The sequence below is a fragment of the Panthera leo genome, chromosome A2 (assembly GCF_018350215.1).
Source record: "Panthera leo isolate Ple1 chromosome A2, P.leo_Ple1_pat1.1, whole genome shotgun sequence".
Classification (NCBI taxonomy): Eukaryota; Metazoa; Chordata; class Mammalia; order Carnivora; family Felidae; genus Panthera; species Panthera leo.
Window position 1 is genome coordinate 57395121 of NC_056680.1, and position 15767 is coordinate 57410887.

The window sequence follows — 15767 nt, forward strand, 5'->3', positions numbered from 1 at the left end:
ACTACCGTTTTCTCTGTGGCCACAGGTACAACTAGAATCTAAGGCCCACAAGCACAGGGATTTGGCTCTTATTTACCGTTATACCCCCAGCCCTGAAAACAGCACAGGGTAAGTGTTCCACAAATATTTTTTGAATGACTGTTGCTGAATGCCCAGTTTTGTAAATGTTCCACAGAAAAAAGGAGAAAGGGTATTTTCTCTGTCTGAGAGATATAAGGGTTTTTATCTATTTAGAAATCAAGTGTAGGAATTGTGTTACACCTCTGTGTCCTTCTTTACCTGTTGTTTAGCGGGCCTGTCCAATTCTGGAACCCGCATTCTAATGTGCCCCACTATAATTATCACTCCTTTTTTTTTTTTTTAACCAAGTTCTCCTTGAATTTCTAACAGATTTTGTTTTTATATGTTTGGCAGGTGCAAGTTTGTAACCATGCCTTTATCATTACATGGTATCTCTCTTTATCTTGGTAAGTATTTTTGTCTTAAATTCTAGCTTGTCTGAAATTAGCATTACCACTCATACTTTCTTTTTGTTCACAGTCTCCTGACATTTCTCTATCCGTCCTTTTATTCCTAACCTTTGTTTACCATTGCATGTTTCCTATAAATAGCATATTACTGGGTTTTGTGTTTTAATCCAATCTATCATACTCTGTACTACAGAGGAGAATTTGGCCATTCACGTTTAGTGTAATGACTAACACTCTTATTCCTCCTGTTTTTGTCATTATTTATGAACAATGTTTTTGTTTCCTTCATTTTTGTTGGTTTAATCAAATTCATTTCAGATTTTCCTTTGTGTGTGTGGAAGTGCTACACTTTCCTGGTCCATTCATAGCTTCTTCCCCTTTCTCTGTGCTTATAATCTTACACATATTTCTATACTTTTACCTGAAAACAGGACACTAAGCATCTCCCTCACCACCATATACTCTAATTCCTTTCCCCAAGCCCTCCCCTGAGAAAGGCTAGGCCTTTAGAACACCTTCACTTCCCTTCCTCTCCCCTTCAGGTGAGACCTCAGGAGTGTTTCTAGTAACCTGAACTCCCTTCCTAGGACCTAATTCCTGAGGAATGCAGAGAGAGTAGAGTACTTGTGGTTGTAGATGGTGATTAGATTTTCCTTGCAGGATGCTCAATCTGTTTCAAGAGTCATATTTACCATTTAGACCAAGTGTGAACAGATAGCTAGAGGCCCAAATTCTGCCCAGTATCTGTTTTTGTACGGTCTTCAAGCTAAGAATGTTTTTTCTGTTTTCTAATGGATTGAAAAACATCAAAAGAAGAACATTTCATGACATATGAAAACTATAAGAAGTAAATTTCAGTGTCCCTAAATAAACTTTTACTGGCCTCTCACCACACCTACTTGTTCCTACCTTGGTCCCGCTGCTTTTGTGCCACAGTGGCAGAGTTGAGCAGTTGTGACAGAAACCTAGGAGCTGCTGGGTGCAGGAACTCTGGGATGGCTCCACAGCGTCTCACCTGGCTACATGTTTTATTTATTCATTTTTATTAACCAGTGCATAGGCGCCATGTCAAAACAGGACAAGTGGACTTCAAATGTCACACTTTCAACAATGCTCAGTGAGGTGTGGATTATTATTTTCTCAAATCACATGGCAAAGCTCTGTGTTTGTTACTGGCTGTGTTAATAAAATACAGCATACACTGACATCAGAATATTCCCAGCTCACAGAAAAAGAAAATGAGATGATTTCAAGCAGTACATCTCATCACGGCAGAATTTCTTCACGAAACAGCAACAGAGAGAGAGAGAGAGACAGAGACAGAGAGACAGAGAGAGAGAGAGAGAGAGGATATAAAGCTATAATCAAAGTAAGTTTCCAAGTGGCTCATTTGTTAGCCAAGCAAAGGAAAGCCATTTACTGGTGGTAAGTTAATTAAATTGTGTTTGATTGCAGCAACTAAAAAAAAGTATCCAGAGAAAACAAGCTTATTGAAGATGATTAGATTTGGGGCAAGACCAGTTGCTTGGTTGTGTCCTACAGGCCACAGACACTCAAAACAACAGCAATGAGTGCGGCCACATCTACAAGGGAGCCTGACCCATCCTTCGATGTGAGCAAGTGAAGCAGAGCACAGAAGGAAGAGAAAACCTGGGGAGGGCAGACGGCTGGCCCCTGTATGGGCCATGCACTGTCCGCAGCATTGTGTATTTACTTCACTCTGTCACTTTCTTTCTAGAACTTACTACTACCTGAAGGCATCTAAGGTACTGTTCCTTGTCAAGTCTCTCCCATGAGAACAAGCACTCTGTCTTGCTGTACCCGCAGTGCGCGGCATACGCAGGAGCTGAGGAAACATCCGAATATATGAATGAAGAGCGTGTTTTAGGCAATGAGCCCAGACTGTATGCCTTAAGTCTGTCCAGGTGGAAAACGTTTATTCAACACACATCTATAGAGGGCTGGGCCTTCCTTGGTTGTAAACGGAGGAGGTCTCAGAGGCCCAAGTCGAGCTCCCAGAAAGCTGATTGGGTTTTGCAGAGTAGACACAATGAGTTTGCCCAGCATCATGGAGCAAGGGCTAGGAATTGGTTCACCACGGTGGTGAAGAATCTGCCCAGGAGACTGGATTTAATCTCTTCAAGATGGCTTGGCTTCCTGGAGATGTCTTTGAACGGAGATATGCCTAGGGACGGGTGATAGCTGTGATGTGTCTAGGAATTCTTCAGAGGCAGGCAAGCACAGCTGGGAAAAGATCAGCACTGGGTACTCCCTGCCCTTGTCAACCACATCCAGCAGCCAGCTTGGCTCTTAGTTTCCTCCCCAAACATGCCACTTCCAGCAGTCCTGGCTGCCTCCTGACAGGGACCGGGGCGGCGGAGGGAGGGAGGTCTCTGTGCTTCAGAGAGGAACAGAAGTCCTGGGGAAAGGATTGGAATATCATTCTGGGACTTTAAGGGCTAAACTAATAACAATAAAACAGCAAACACAGAGTAGGAGCCAAGCACTGATCTCGGAACCTTCATGCACTCCCCCAGCTCACCTACATCTCACCCCATGGTGCAGTGCTGTGAAATTCTCCGGACACAGGGAAGTCTCATGACCAGCCCATGTTTCCACACTAGGAGGTGGTCAGGCTGGGACTGAAGCCCAGGCCTGCGCATCTGACGGGTCTGCTGCAAGGCAAAGGCTGTGGCCAGCCAAGCTATCTGAAAAATCTCTGTACACTCTGAGTCCTGCTCAAAGCAAACAGGGTCGCCTCTTGGAATAAACCAGGCCTGCTGGTTAGCTACACGAGGAAATCTTCCTCCTTCCCCTGAGCTGGACTCAACTCTCGCATATGAAGCCACACGCTATTGTGGCTCTTTCAAAATGACCCTGAGAGGAAAACTGCTTGCTCCACAAATGAGTGAGGATGGTAAAAGAAAATGGCTGCACAAGGCATACAGTGGTTACGTGGCATAGCCAGGGTTTGAGCACAGTCCGTGTGACTCCCAAGGTCAATGCCTTACCAACCTTACAAGGAAGGAAAGTCTCCCACCAAGGAGGCTCCAGTTTCTTAAGAGCACCCAAGCCTCTCAACTCACTGGACAAGAATCGACCTGACATGCTGGAAAGGTAAGGACGTGGAGGCCGGTAAGGGCTGGGATCCAATCCTGACTTTACCATCCTGTGACCTTGGGCAGGTCACTTCACCTCTCTTGAGCTAGCTTCTAGTGCGACTGCCTTTGTAGAGGCACCCTGGTGGCCTGAATTCAGAGTAGGAAGAAAATGTTTTTTCGAGTAACTTTTTGTTTTGTTTGAATTATGTTTCATCGTGCGCACATATTACTTTTCTCAATTAGTTACATATAATTTTAGGAGGAAGAAAGTGACCTATTTAATACTTTTTTGAAAAAGTACATATAGGAAAAGTAATAACTTCCTCCTTGGATTTTTATAAGGATTTAAAATAATGTATGCAGCTAGTAATGGCACACAATAGGTGCTGCATAAATAGAGAAGGGATAATGTGGAGGAAAGCAGGGGGCGGGTGTATTCCTGCGCCCAGAAGGGAACCTGTGGCACAGAGGTCCCCAGCATCAGGACAGGTGTCCACTCAGCCAGAGCCTTAAGGGGCTGGTAGGGGGAACCTGGGTGCCTGTTCCCTTACTTCCTTGCAGGAGCCTGGTCTCAGGACCCCTCCACACACATCTACAGCCCCACCTGAAGCCAGCCCTGGTTGGAGGGAGCCTTTCCACTTAGGGTATCTTTGTGGGATCTGCTGACTGCAAGTCTAGGGCTCTTGTGCCTTCACTTCTGGCCTCCATGGATTGAGCAGGAAAGGGTTGATGGCCCCAGGGATGCCCCAGGTTGGTGGCAGGGCCTGGGTCAACTTGCCTCCTGGGTCCTCCCCACTGCCCTTAGGAGGCAAGAGTCATTTGATAATATGTCCAAGCCCACACGCCTCATTCTCAAAGGAAGAAACAGCTCCTCCCCCACCAATGGGCCTCTGTGGGCAATTAGACCTGTGAGCTCGCCAAGTGGGGCATTACTCCATGGCAGATACTTCCCCAGAGAATAATTACACTTCATAATACTGCTAATAAACAAAGCTGGACAAATGAGCGACGTGCACTTTATCACCTTTGTCTTCAATCAGCATCGCAGGGCTGGCCCAGGGCTGATAGAGCCCTTGAGTGGCCCCACGGTTGGTCCTTGACCCCTCCTGGTGGCCCTGGAGTTCAAGCTGCCACTGTACAGATGAGGAAACCAACATCCACAGAGGGACAGGCCCTGTCCAGAGAACAGCAGAGGGGGATGCAACACGGCTCCAGCTCCCAGACCCACACAGGGCAGCAACGCAGGGTGACCACACCTGCCTGGCAGAGTGGGCAAGGCTGGCCTTGAAGTGGGAGCCCTGAGTTAACAAAGCTGAGGATCCCGAGTTTCAGACTGATATGAGCAGGTAAGTAAGAAGCTTCTACTGATTCCCTCATCAGAGGGCAGGTCTCGATACAGGCAGGAGAAGAAGGGGCTGAGGTCAGAGGGCAGGTCTAGATACAGGGCCTGACCACCAGGAAGAAACCCAAGACAGGGAGGAGGGGAGTGGGGGTTTCCACTGTGACAGAGAGTGCCAGAGGAGAAAGAGATCTGGAAGATCTGGGGATCCGAAAGAAGGGAAAGAGACAGGTGGCAATGGAACCCCAACACTGTCCGGTGCCCAAGGCCCTGACACTTTCTCCTGAGTGCCGGCTTGGTAAGGATCAGACACCATGCTGGAGCCTAAGCTGACGTGGGCAGGGCTGCACCAGGAGGGGTGACCCTCATCTTGCTAAGAAATAGAACTGCAGGCCTGCTGAGAGCCTCAGAGGGTAGACCCCACTGGAGGCTAAGTCCCCAACACTGGGGTCTTATCACCACCACGCTCACCTGGCTCAGAGACAAGTCCCAGGACCACCCACAGCCACCCCTGCCCCACAGGGGCGCACATCCAGGGAGCAAGGTTTAGACATTCTTCACCCATGTCTTCAAGGCCCAGGAGTCAGGGATTCCCAGTGAGACCTACAGGGACAGACAAAGTGGGTGGGCAGGGCCCACCTGACAGGAGGTAATCCGAGGATTTTGAACCCTTTCAGGCTCTAGGCCACCCTCATGAAAGGTCTGGGAACCATACTGGTTCACCCACATCTAAAGACCTGCCTCCAGTGACGGTGACAGGGACCCCAGGAAGCCAGCAGCCCGGGGCCTCCTGCCTTGTCACCTTCCTGTACCTTTCCACCTCTTGCCCTCTGGCCCCCCCTTCCCCAACCCCACAGGCTGAGGACATGCTTGGCCAGGCCTGCCCTGCACTGACCAGCCGTGCTCTCTCCTTTGATACGATTGGCTTGGGGCAGACCCAGCAGCCACTCTGCCTGATGGAGGCTCAGCCCCCACTGAGCCCACGAGAGCCAGGGCCTGGTCATCAGGCTGTCAGGGGCAGGGCCCAGCACCCTATCTGAAGTTCAGGGAGGCCACTGATACACTGGCTTCTGGTCCAGCTGAAGTGCTGCTGTCCGGACCCGGACTGAGTGAGGGCCAGGGCTGCCCTGCCCTCCTCTGCCAAAGCAGAGGGTAGGGGTGGCTGGTTGGGGGCAGGTGAGGTGGAGCTTGCCGACCTGAGTTCAGGCCCCGGCTCTATGACCACGGGCAGAGAGAACCCAGGCCACTTGACCACACGGGGCCTCAGCTTCCTTGTTCAAAAACCTCAGAAGTTGGGACCAGAAGGCTGCTAAGGTCTTCCTGCTTCTCATTACGGACCCCAACCATGCCCATCCTGGCCATCCGAGCCTGACAAGGAAGGGTGATGGGCAGACGGACTACTTACCCGCTCCACGAGGCCATGCTTATGCTTGAGCTTATATACTTTCAGCCTGGGCAAGAAACTCTCGGAATAGTCCTTGTCCTCCAGCCCGTGGAGCAAGATGCCGTGGAAAGCCAGCCGGCACGTGTTGGCATGAATGTCTGCATCTAGCCTTGAGCCGATCACCAGGCACAGCCGAGGACAGGTGACAGGCTTCTCAAACTCCACGAGGGCCCACTGCTGCCGAGGACAGTGGCCTCCCGTGGCCTGGCCCGTCTTCTTGTCAGCCTCGCCACTGTCTGTCACCTCTGGTGCCAAATCCTTGCTTAGGTACTGCTCCTGGAAGAGGTATTCTCGAGAGAAGTCGAAGGAGTCTAGCACAGGCTCATGGTCAAAGCTATCAGGGGCAGGGCTGAAGAACATCAAGCGGCCCATCACCGTCTCATGGCCCACTGTGATGTGGAACTTGGCCTTGGTCTGCAGGGGCCCCCGGAAGTACGGGATCTTCTCCACAGAGATGAGGGCTGCATGGACAGTGTGCAGGGACTCAGGGGCACACACCAGGCCACGCTCCAGCAGCTTGGGGTCAAACTGGGTGACACAGATGCCCAGTCGGTCTCCCTGCATAGCTGATGAGACGGGCATGTGAAACATCTGCATGGACTTCACCTTCTTCACCACCTGGTGTAGCAAAAGAGAAAGCTCATGAAACAAAGAGCCTTGAGGCAAGAGGGAGGGGCTCCAGCTGGAGAAGTCCCTGTCCCAGAGCTGCCAACACTCACCTGGCACCTGGCACCTGGCATGCCAGCCTAGGGGAGCACTGGGGCGGTCAGATTCCCCTTGGCCACAGCAAGCTCCACCCTGCAAACATGGGGCCCGGGTCCACACAGCACACTAGTCCAGCATGTGGGGGGTAGGCACAGCAGCCAAGTCCTGTGCTACTGTAGCTCCCTCCGTCGTTTGAGTCCCCGCTCTGCCCCAGGCTCCATTCCAGCACTTTCTTGCCTTGAGCCCTCTGTACAGGCTCACCACTGCATGCAGAACGCCCCCCCCTCCCCCCAGGTCCTCAGCCTGCTAAGCCATGACCACCTATCCTCGAAAACCTGGGCCAAACACCACTGCTCTGGAAAGTCTGCCCTGACCCCCAGCGGGCAGGATCTGTCCCTCTCCGGTGCTACCCCAGCCCCTCTGAGTCATACACAGACTTCTCTGCAGTCAGGGCCCACTCTGCACCAGCCTGCCTGCTAGCCTGTGGGCTTCTCCAGGGCAGGCCACTCCTCACTCCCTGGACACACAGTCCCTGGGGGACCGCAGTGTGCCAGAGACCGTTCTAGGGGTATGAATAGAGTGAGAAACAACAACCAAACTATAAACACATCAAATGAACTAAGTCTATATTGACAGAATTAACATACAAATCTTATGTGTAAATATAACAATAATTACATATGTATATAACATAATTACATATGTACATACATAGCATATGGCATATAATATAGTACATGTAGTATACCATATTAAATATATATGGTATATATAATACTATACTATACATATTACACATAGTACGCCACATTACGTATAATATGTGTTCATATATAACATCTAGAGAAGGCCCAGGGTTGGGGAAAGGTCTGGCTTTTTGGAGCGGTGGTCAGGGAAGACTTCTGTACAGGTGATGTCTGAGCTATCACCTGATTATAAGAAATTGTGTGAAGGTCCAGGAAAAGATAGTTCTGCACAGAGGAGCTGATGAATGTACAGGCTGGGACAGGGGTTCCGTGAGTCTGAGAAATAAACAAAGAGGCAGGAGGGCTGTAGCAGGGAGGGCAGGGAGGACAGGGAGGGGAGGCCGGGCAGGCCGGAAGTCACCGAGGAGTTTAGGCAAAGGAGTAACCTGATCTTATCTCTGTTTGGAAACCATCACACTAACTACTACACTGGGCAGATCTCTGCACCCACAGTTTGTAAATCAGGAACAGACATAGGAGAGGCTCTAATAAACGTTCATGAAATCAATGGACATTCCTACTAAGAGCCACTGTCAGAGAGGAGATGAAATCACATTCAGGGATTTCTGCTTAGTGCAGCAAAAAGATGGGTAATAGATTTCAGAAAACCTGCCATCAAAACTTGTTAAATTAAAGACACTGGCCTTTAGGTCTCAAGCATCCCCATCTACAAAGCCTGGGTATGTGGAACACTCTCTTTTTCCCTGGATAAAGGGAGAATGCTGAGCTGATACCGGGCGCAGGAGGCCAGGCCCTTTCCTGGAGAGCCATAATACTCAAGTGTTTGTTTAAAGATCATTAACTACCTAACCGCGAGGTCAGGGAGCAGAGAAAGTGAGAAGTGCGGTGTCAAAAGCCACAGCCAAGATCAATCAAAGAGAAACATAAAACACCTCTAAAATGGTCTACAAGGGCGACGGGAAACTAAGATTTTCAGGAATGCATCTCAGAGTAACTGGAGAATATTATCTTACACTAAGCGTCTGCCCAGAGAGCCAGGCCCCGAATCGCAACTCTTCCCCTGAGGCCCGTGGCCGCCTGGTGAGCTGTCCTTTGGCCCCCACCCCACCCCACTCCCTTCTCCAGGCCGCCTTTCTCAAACACATGTTGGATGATGCAATTCTTTGGCACCAACCTCTATACGGGCTCCCCTGCTCTGCACCACTGCTTTCAAACCTCTTGGGCGTAGCTGTGGTGAGCAGGACGATCCTTCGGTCAACTGAAATTCTACGGGAGGATCGGCCCCCTGGCTGCCGCCCCCCATCAGGTGAGCTGCTCAGGGTGGATAGGGGCTCCTGCACCTCCTGACGCCCCCTGTGCTGCCCCACCAAGGACTTCGGCTTGCCTGGCTTTCCCGCATGGCCTTCCCTGGAGCCTCCTGCAACGCGGCCTGCCTCGGCAGCTCTCTTCCTGCCCCATATTCTTCCAGCACCTCAAGCCCCAACCAGGGCAAGCTTGAGGAATTCCCTACATACAGAACCCCATTCCCTACATACAGAACGCAGGGCCCTGTATGCCTCTGCGTTTTGCCCGTGAGGCTCCTTCTCCCCAGGACTTCCTCCACCTGAAATTCCCATTCATCCCGAAACTCTGGCTCTCAGGGTACCTCCTGGCATGGCATCCCTGCCTGCTCCAGACTGAACTGGCTATTCTCCCTGGGTTGCTCTGAACCAGATGCACTGAGCTGTCATTGTTGCCTCATGGCTCTGCCAGTCTGTGACTCTGTGTATCTACTGACTTAAATGACAATATAGTAAATACCTGTGGCCCCATCGTGCACTCTGAGAACTACAACATTACCAGAAAGTTCCATCTCCTTCTGTGCTCCTCCCCCACCTAGCTCTCCTGCCTTGCCCACCAGCTGGAGGCAACCATTCTCTTGAATTTGGTGTGTGGCATTCCTTTCTTTATATATATATGTGTGTGTACATGATTGAGCAGAGACTCACTACATATGTAGTACATATGCCTAATCAATACTTTGCTTTGTTTTCTGAGTTTTTGAACTTCGGAGTTCGTGTCCGTGCTGCCTACACCTGCAGTTCATTTGTTGCTGATGCCGTCTGGCACAAGGCACGCACCGACCCCCATTCACTCTCCTATTGGTGCGCACATGGGTCGTTTCCAGGTTTTCGCGGGAAGAGGATGCAGTGAATGCCCTCTCACACAGGAGTCCTGCCTGGTGCACAGTGCTAGGAGGGGTTCTGGAAGACACGGGCCCTGGACCAGCACTGCTGGGTCAGGGGCGACTGCTCGTGTCTCCTAGATAAAGTATCAATGTACACTTCCACCACAGGCTGGAGACTCTCGATGGATATAGGTTTTCTCCAACATCTGGCACAGCCAGATTTCTTCATTTTTGCCTGTCACATTTTTTTTGCCTTTTAAATCCTGAAGCCAGGGGCCATGTTCCTACTGCTGCATCCTCAGTGCCTAGCACAGAGGGTGGCTGAAAATGCTGCTTATGGCAGACCCAGTTACACACCCAGCCCATTGGAAGAGAATGGCTGCATCTGATTCTGGAAGAGAAATGCCCCCCGTGGCAAAAACACACCTGGCAAAGCACGGAGCTGAGACTCCAGACTGGCCGGGGCTTGAGCGGGATCCTTGGGTTTATGACACTTCCTGTGACAGAGGGCTCAGGGCCTTGTGCCACCCTGCCAGCCCCCACCCCCACCATCAAGCCCATCTGTAAGCAGGCTTTGTCACAGGCATGTTCTCTTTTCAACGGGGCTTGTGTTCTTAGGACCAAAATGATAAAGAATGCCTTAAGAGGGCACCGGGAATAGCAGAAAGACAAATAACTGTGCAAATCAAGATTTCAAGGGCCCAGACAGGAAACTGTGAAACCGATAAAGCTGGGGACAGGGTGGCATGGCACTACCGTGGGCTCTCCTGGGTGCACGCAGACAGCATCGCCCACACGGACCTATCGCCAAGCCCACATTTACAGGGTATCCTTTAAGAACGTAAGATCCCATCTAGGACATCAAAAAACACGGGAAAGTAGTTTTGCCAACTCAAGAAGGGGGAAAAAACGGCCTTTCATTTTCTAGCCAACTCTGAGGGATTCCATCCATCCATTCAACAACTCACTCATATTTACTAATATCCAAGGGGAGTGGTGGCACACTGTGTGTGCATTCACTCAACACGTATTTATCAAGTTTCTCTCATGTAGCAGGCCCAGGCCCTGGAATGATACGGGGTGAGCAGAATGCACTCTGGAGTCTACCGTTGGGGGCGGGGGAGATGTTAATAAAATCATCAATTAATAAATTCAGAATTACAAAACCATGGAGAGGTGTTATGAGAGAGAATAGCTGGGGGATGTAATCCTTCCTGGGTCATCAGGGAGGGCTTCCCTGAGGAGGTGGTACTAAAGTTGAGACCGGAGGGAAGAGAAGAAACCACCCATAGGGGATCCAGGCAGAGGGAGCAGCAGAGCAGGCCTGAGGCCCTGAGGGGGGAAAGAACATGGCCTGGTTGAGGGACTGAAAGGCGGTGGGCTGGCTGGCTGGCTGGCAGGGAACCGGCCAGGGGCAGCGGCATCGGGATGGAGACACAGGCCAGCCACCTTCACCGTGGGAAGGACAACAGAAGCCCCTGGTGGCAGTGGTGACCTGGGTTGAGCATAAGAATAACACCTGCTATGCATACTTTGAAAAGGTCACTTTGGCTACACGGTGTGGAGAAGCCAGAAAGGACACAGGGAAACCAGCAAGGAAGCTACCCCAAGAGTTCTTTATGCAGTACATTGTGGGGATGTGCTGATAGACCAGACATGGGGACGATGAAGACACGCTCAGATGGACACTGAGGCTCCGGCTGGAGGAACAGCCCAACGGTGAGGTGGGGAGGGGCAGCTAAGTGACCTGTGCCCAGGAGAGGCCTGAAAGGCAGCTGAGGAAAGGCAGCAGGCCTTGGGTGAGCACAGAGGTCAGAGCTCCAGGAGACGTGGAGGCTGCAGGTGGAGGTCGGGGACTAGGAGAAGACGGCTCACACACTAACTGCCTCTGGCCTTTTTCCACCTAGACGTCTGGTCGTCTCAGAAACGGCAGCTCTGCGCTTCTGGCTGCTCATGTGAAAACGGTGGGTTCCCCCTTGACTCCCCTTGTTCTCTCATACCCATACCCAGCCATCGGGGGCTCTAGCAGGCCTCACCTTCCAAACAGGGCCGGCACCTGAGCCCCTCCTTCTGTAACCACTGCCTGTCCTGGTCTCAGGCCTACCTGGCTTTGGCTATTGCCCCTTTCCCTGCAGCCTGTTCTCCATAAAGCGGCTTAAATATAAGATATGACTCTCCAGTTTCACCTCTGAGCTGTCTAGTGGCTTCCCATCTTGCTCTGTAAAACTAATGTCTTCGCTAGGACCCCAAGGCCATATAGTCAGCTCCTGTCATTTCTCTGACTTTATTAGCTAGGTTTCCACCCTCAGCCCCCATTCAAGCCACTTTAGTCACATGAGCCTTCCTACTTCTTGCTCCCGGAACACACCAAGTGTGCTCCTACCTCAGGGCCTTTGCACTTGCCAGTGCCTTTGACTGGGATGTTCTTCCCCATACACATTATTTCTCTTTTCCTTATTTCCTTCCTATCTGCTCAGATGTTTCTTTAAAATTTTTTTTTAACATTTATTCATTTTTGAGAGAGACAGCAAGCAGGGGAGGGGCAGAGAGAGAGAGAGGGAGGCACAGAATCAGAAGCAGGCTCCAGGCTCTGAACTGTCAGCACAGAGCCTGATGTAGGGCTCAAACTTGGAATGCTAAGATCATGACCTGAGCCAAAGTCAGATGCTTAACCAACGGAGCCACCCAGGTGCCCCTCTGTTCAGAAGTTTCTTTATCAGAGTCCATCTTTGGGGCACCTGGGCAGTTCAGTTGGTTAAGTGTCTGACTTCTGCTCAGGTCACAATCTCACACTTTGTGACTTTGAGCCCCACATCGGGCTCGCTGCTGTCAGTGCAGAGCCTGCTTTAGATCCTCTGTCCCCCACTCTCTCTGCCCCTTCCCCACTTGTGCTCTCGGTCTCTCTCAAAGTAAATAAACTTTATCAGAGTCCATCCTTGACTCTGTAATAAGAACTCCTCATTCCTCTCTATCTTCTTTTCTGTGTTTCACTCTTCTTCATAGCACTCACCACTAGCTGACATATATATTTGTTTACTGACTGTCTCTCCCACGCTGGAATGTAACCTTCATGAGGGCGAGGGGTGTGTTTTTATTTTTTTAATTTCTGTTTCTATCTCCAGTGCCCAGCGCAGTGCCTGATGTATGGAGGACCTCAACACATGTTTGTGGACGGAACGAATGGAGCCATGGATGGGCGCGGCATTGTCTCTGCCCTCAGAGAGCCCTGATCTGGGTCTGGGGTGTATACATCCACAAAGGCCCATGGAAGTACACACCCACACTGTGGAGCAGGGCTAGCCCTGAGGCTGGCTAGGAGTTGGAGGTTCCAGACAACCCAGGGGGAGGAGCCTTCCAAGCCTCTCCCAGGGACTCAGGTTTCCCTGGCAGGGCACAGTTAGAATGGTGGCAGAGAAGGCAGGTGGCAGAGTGGGGAGGTCACTCTGCGTGGGACCACCAGGCAGGCCCATCCCCTGAGCTCAGCTCCCAGCAGGGACAGTGGCTGCAGAGTCTCTTCCCCTTGTCCTTCCCCTCTTTCCGGCCCCAAGCACTTCTGGGGAAGGGAGGATGGACCCAGGGAGAAAGGAAGGAATACATCAAGCAAGCAAACAATTTTTAAAACTCAAGTTCATGCTTGCTAAGCAGTTTGGTCCTTTCTGACTAACAAAGAGGCTTTGCCATCAACTGGGTCAAGTTATTCTTCATGAAAACCCTACGAGGCAGGTCAATATTTTTGCATTCAATTTTATGGATGAAGAAACAGAGGTTTTTGATGTCTCCAAGGTCACAAAGCAAATCGGGTGAGACTTGGGACAATGAATGTGGGGACTGCAAGGCAGGCCTGACATCCCACGGCCCGGTCTCTGGACCAGCTGAGCAGAAACTGTGCCTGGGTGGCTGGCGCTAGGGGCAGAGTGGCCCTGCCCTGCCAGGCTGCTCCAGGTCCGGAGGACCAACGATGTGGGTGCCCACGTGGTGGGAACCAGAAAGATGGCTCTAGGGAAGGGGCAGAGGGAAGACTCCACTGTGAGAGGGCCCTGCTCAGGTGTGGAAGGAAGCCGAGGGGAGGCCAGCCTGCCTGGGACTCGGGAGCAGTGGGGGCAGGGTCAGGGACGGCCCCTTCCTCCCCCTACTCAGGCCGTTGCGGCTGCCCTGGCCATGGTCAGCAACAGCCTCCTCCTGGCCAAGCACAGAGGACAGCTTCAGACCTGACTTCTCAACACCTTTGCTCCTCCCTCAGCTGCCTCTGTGTCTGTGTCTGGGCAGATACTCCTTCTGGTCTTCTGAGCATCTGAAGTGTAGTTTTCCAGCCTCTGAGGACTCTGTAGGGAACTGTACTCAGAAGGATCTGGTTTCTGTTCTGGAGACTACTAAAAACCTCCAACAGAAGTGACTCAAAGTAGAGATCATAAAGCATTCATCTCTGCTCTCCAGGACACCTTGCACAGAATAGTGGCACCCAACTAACATTGGACTTCATTGCTTCACTGCGTGATCTACATAGAAGTAAAGAAAAGAGACCCTTGACGTTGGTTGGATGTCTACATGTGACGATGCTTTACAGACCTGGGTCCATATCATTCCCAGAGCAACCTTTAGGTGGCTAACAATGACCTCATTTTACAGACAAGGTAACTGAGGTCCCAGGGGTTAAGACATTTATCCTCAGCATCCAGATATGCCCACCATGAAAGCCCAAATTCTTTCACTATATCATGCCATAAAAACCCATCTACTGCACCCCGGAAGTCGAAACGAAATACGATCACTGCAGTGAAGTTCCCTGGCAGCATTCCTTCTGTGGGGTAAGAAATGGAGAGGCCCGACACCATCATAATAAACTGCAAAGGAACAGCAGTGTTGAGGGTCCTCCTGGTGTTCTACGGAATCAACAGATGCTTCGAAGAAGTGGACAGTAGCCTGTGCCTAGCAGTCTTTCTGATGTGCAGAGATTCTGTAATAATGGCACTGGCTGTAATGAGATTGGACCGCTATTATCCATTTTTGTTCCACTAATGAGCCTGGAAGCTCCTGGCTGTGCCAAAGGCGAGGGTCGGGGCCTTGCAACTTCATCATTACTTAATAAAATGTAAATCGGAGAGGAAAAGAAACACGCAGGGTTTGACACTAATAAGCTTACAGCAGGATCAGTTACTTCAATTCAAAGAGGTTCAGACCGGAGGGGGAGAAATGAAATAAGCTTTTAAAGACCAGTCTAGGTTTGGCTCCATCAGACCTAACCAGTTTTGTTTAATAAGGTTTCAGTTTGGCTGCTCTCATTTCTCCCTCTTCTTCGGGCTAGGCCGGGTATAGATAAGGCATCCCCCCACCCCGCCTAATGCATTAATTGCATCTCACACAAAAAGCCAAACTCGGGACTCTGCACAAGGAGAGAGCAGCGTGGGCCCCTGGGGGCTGCCGGCACCTCCCCTGCCTGGTGCAGATCCTGGCTCCCCTGGCACCACCGCCAGGACTGCGAGAGGAGAACGTCACATGGGTCCTGCGGACTCAGTTCTCACCCGCTTATTTTTCAGAGCAGCGAAAACCACTCAGAAAGGTATGGGGAATCAAATGACATCATGACCACCTGTGTTCCCATCACCTGGAACTGACCACTCAGATCTCATCATTCCATCCCGACATCGAGCTGAAGACCTCTAGTCCCACTTCCCTCCCCGGCTCCGTGTAGCAATTACTTCCATGAATTCTGCATGTGTCCTTCTATTTTATATACTTTGACCCGTGTGTGTATCCCTGAATAGTATATACGTTTATTAGTTCATACAAATGGTGCCATATTATTGCTTGACTCCTACCTGACTCCTTCCTTCTGT

General features: G+C 50.9%; 1 protein-coding gene across 3 annotated transcripts in view; it reads right to left on the bottom strand.

Moving 5' to 3' along the window:
- The window catches only part of EEFSEC (eukaryotic elongation factor, selenocysteine-tRNA specific), a 248753-nt gene that overhangs the window by 57815 nt on the left and 175171 nt on the right, over positions 1-15767 (bottom strand). For all 3 annotated transcript variants that reach the window (XM_042912414.1, XM_042912408.1, XM_042912425.1), the window contains exon 5: positions 6316-6972. In XM_042912414.1, the coding sequence (XP_042768348.1) occupies positions 6316-6972 (657 nt within the window). The remainder of the gene's footprint in view (positions 1-6315; positions 6973-15767) is intronic.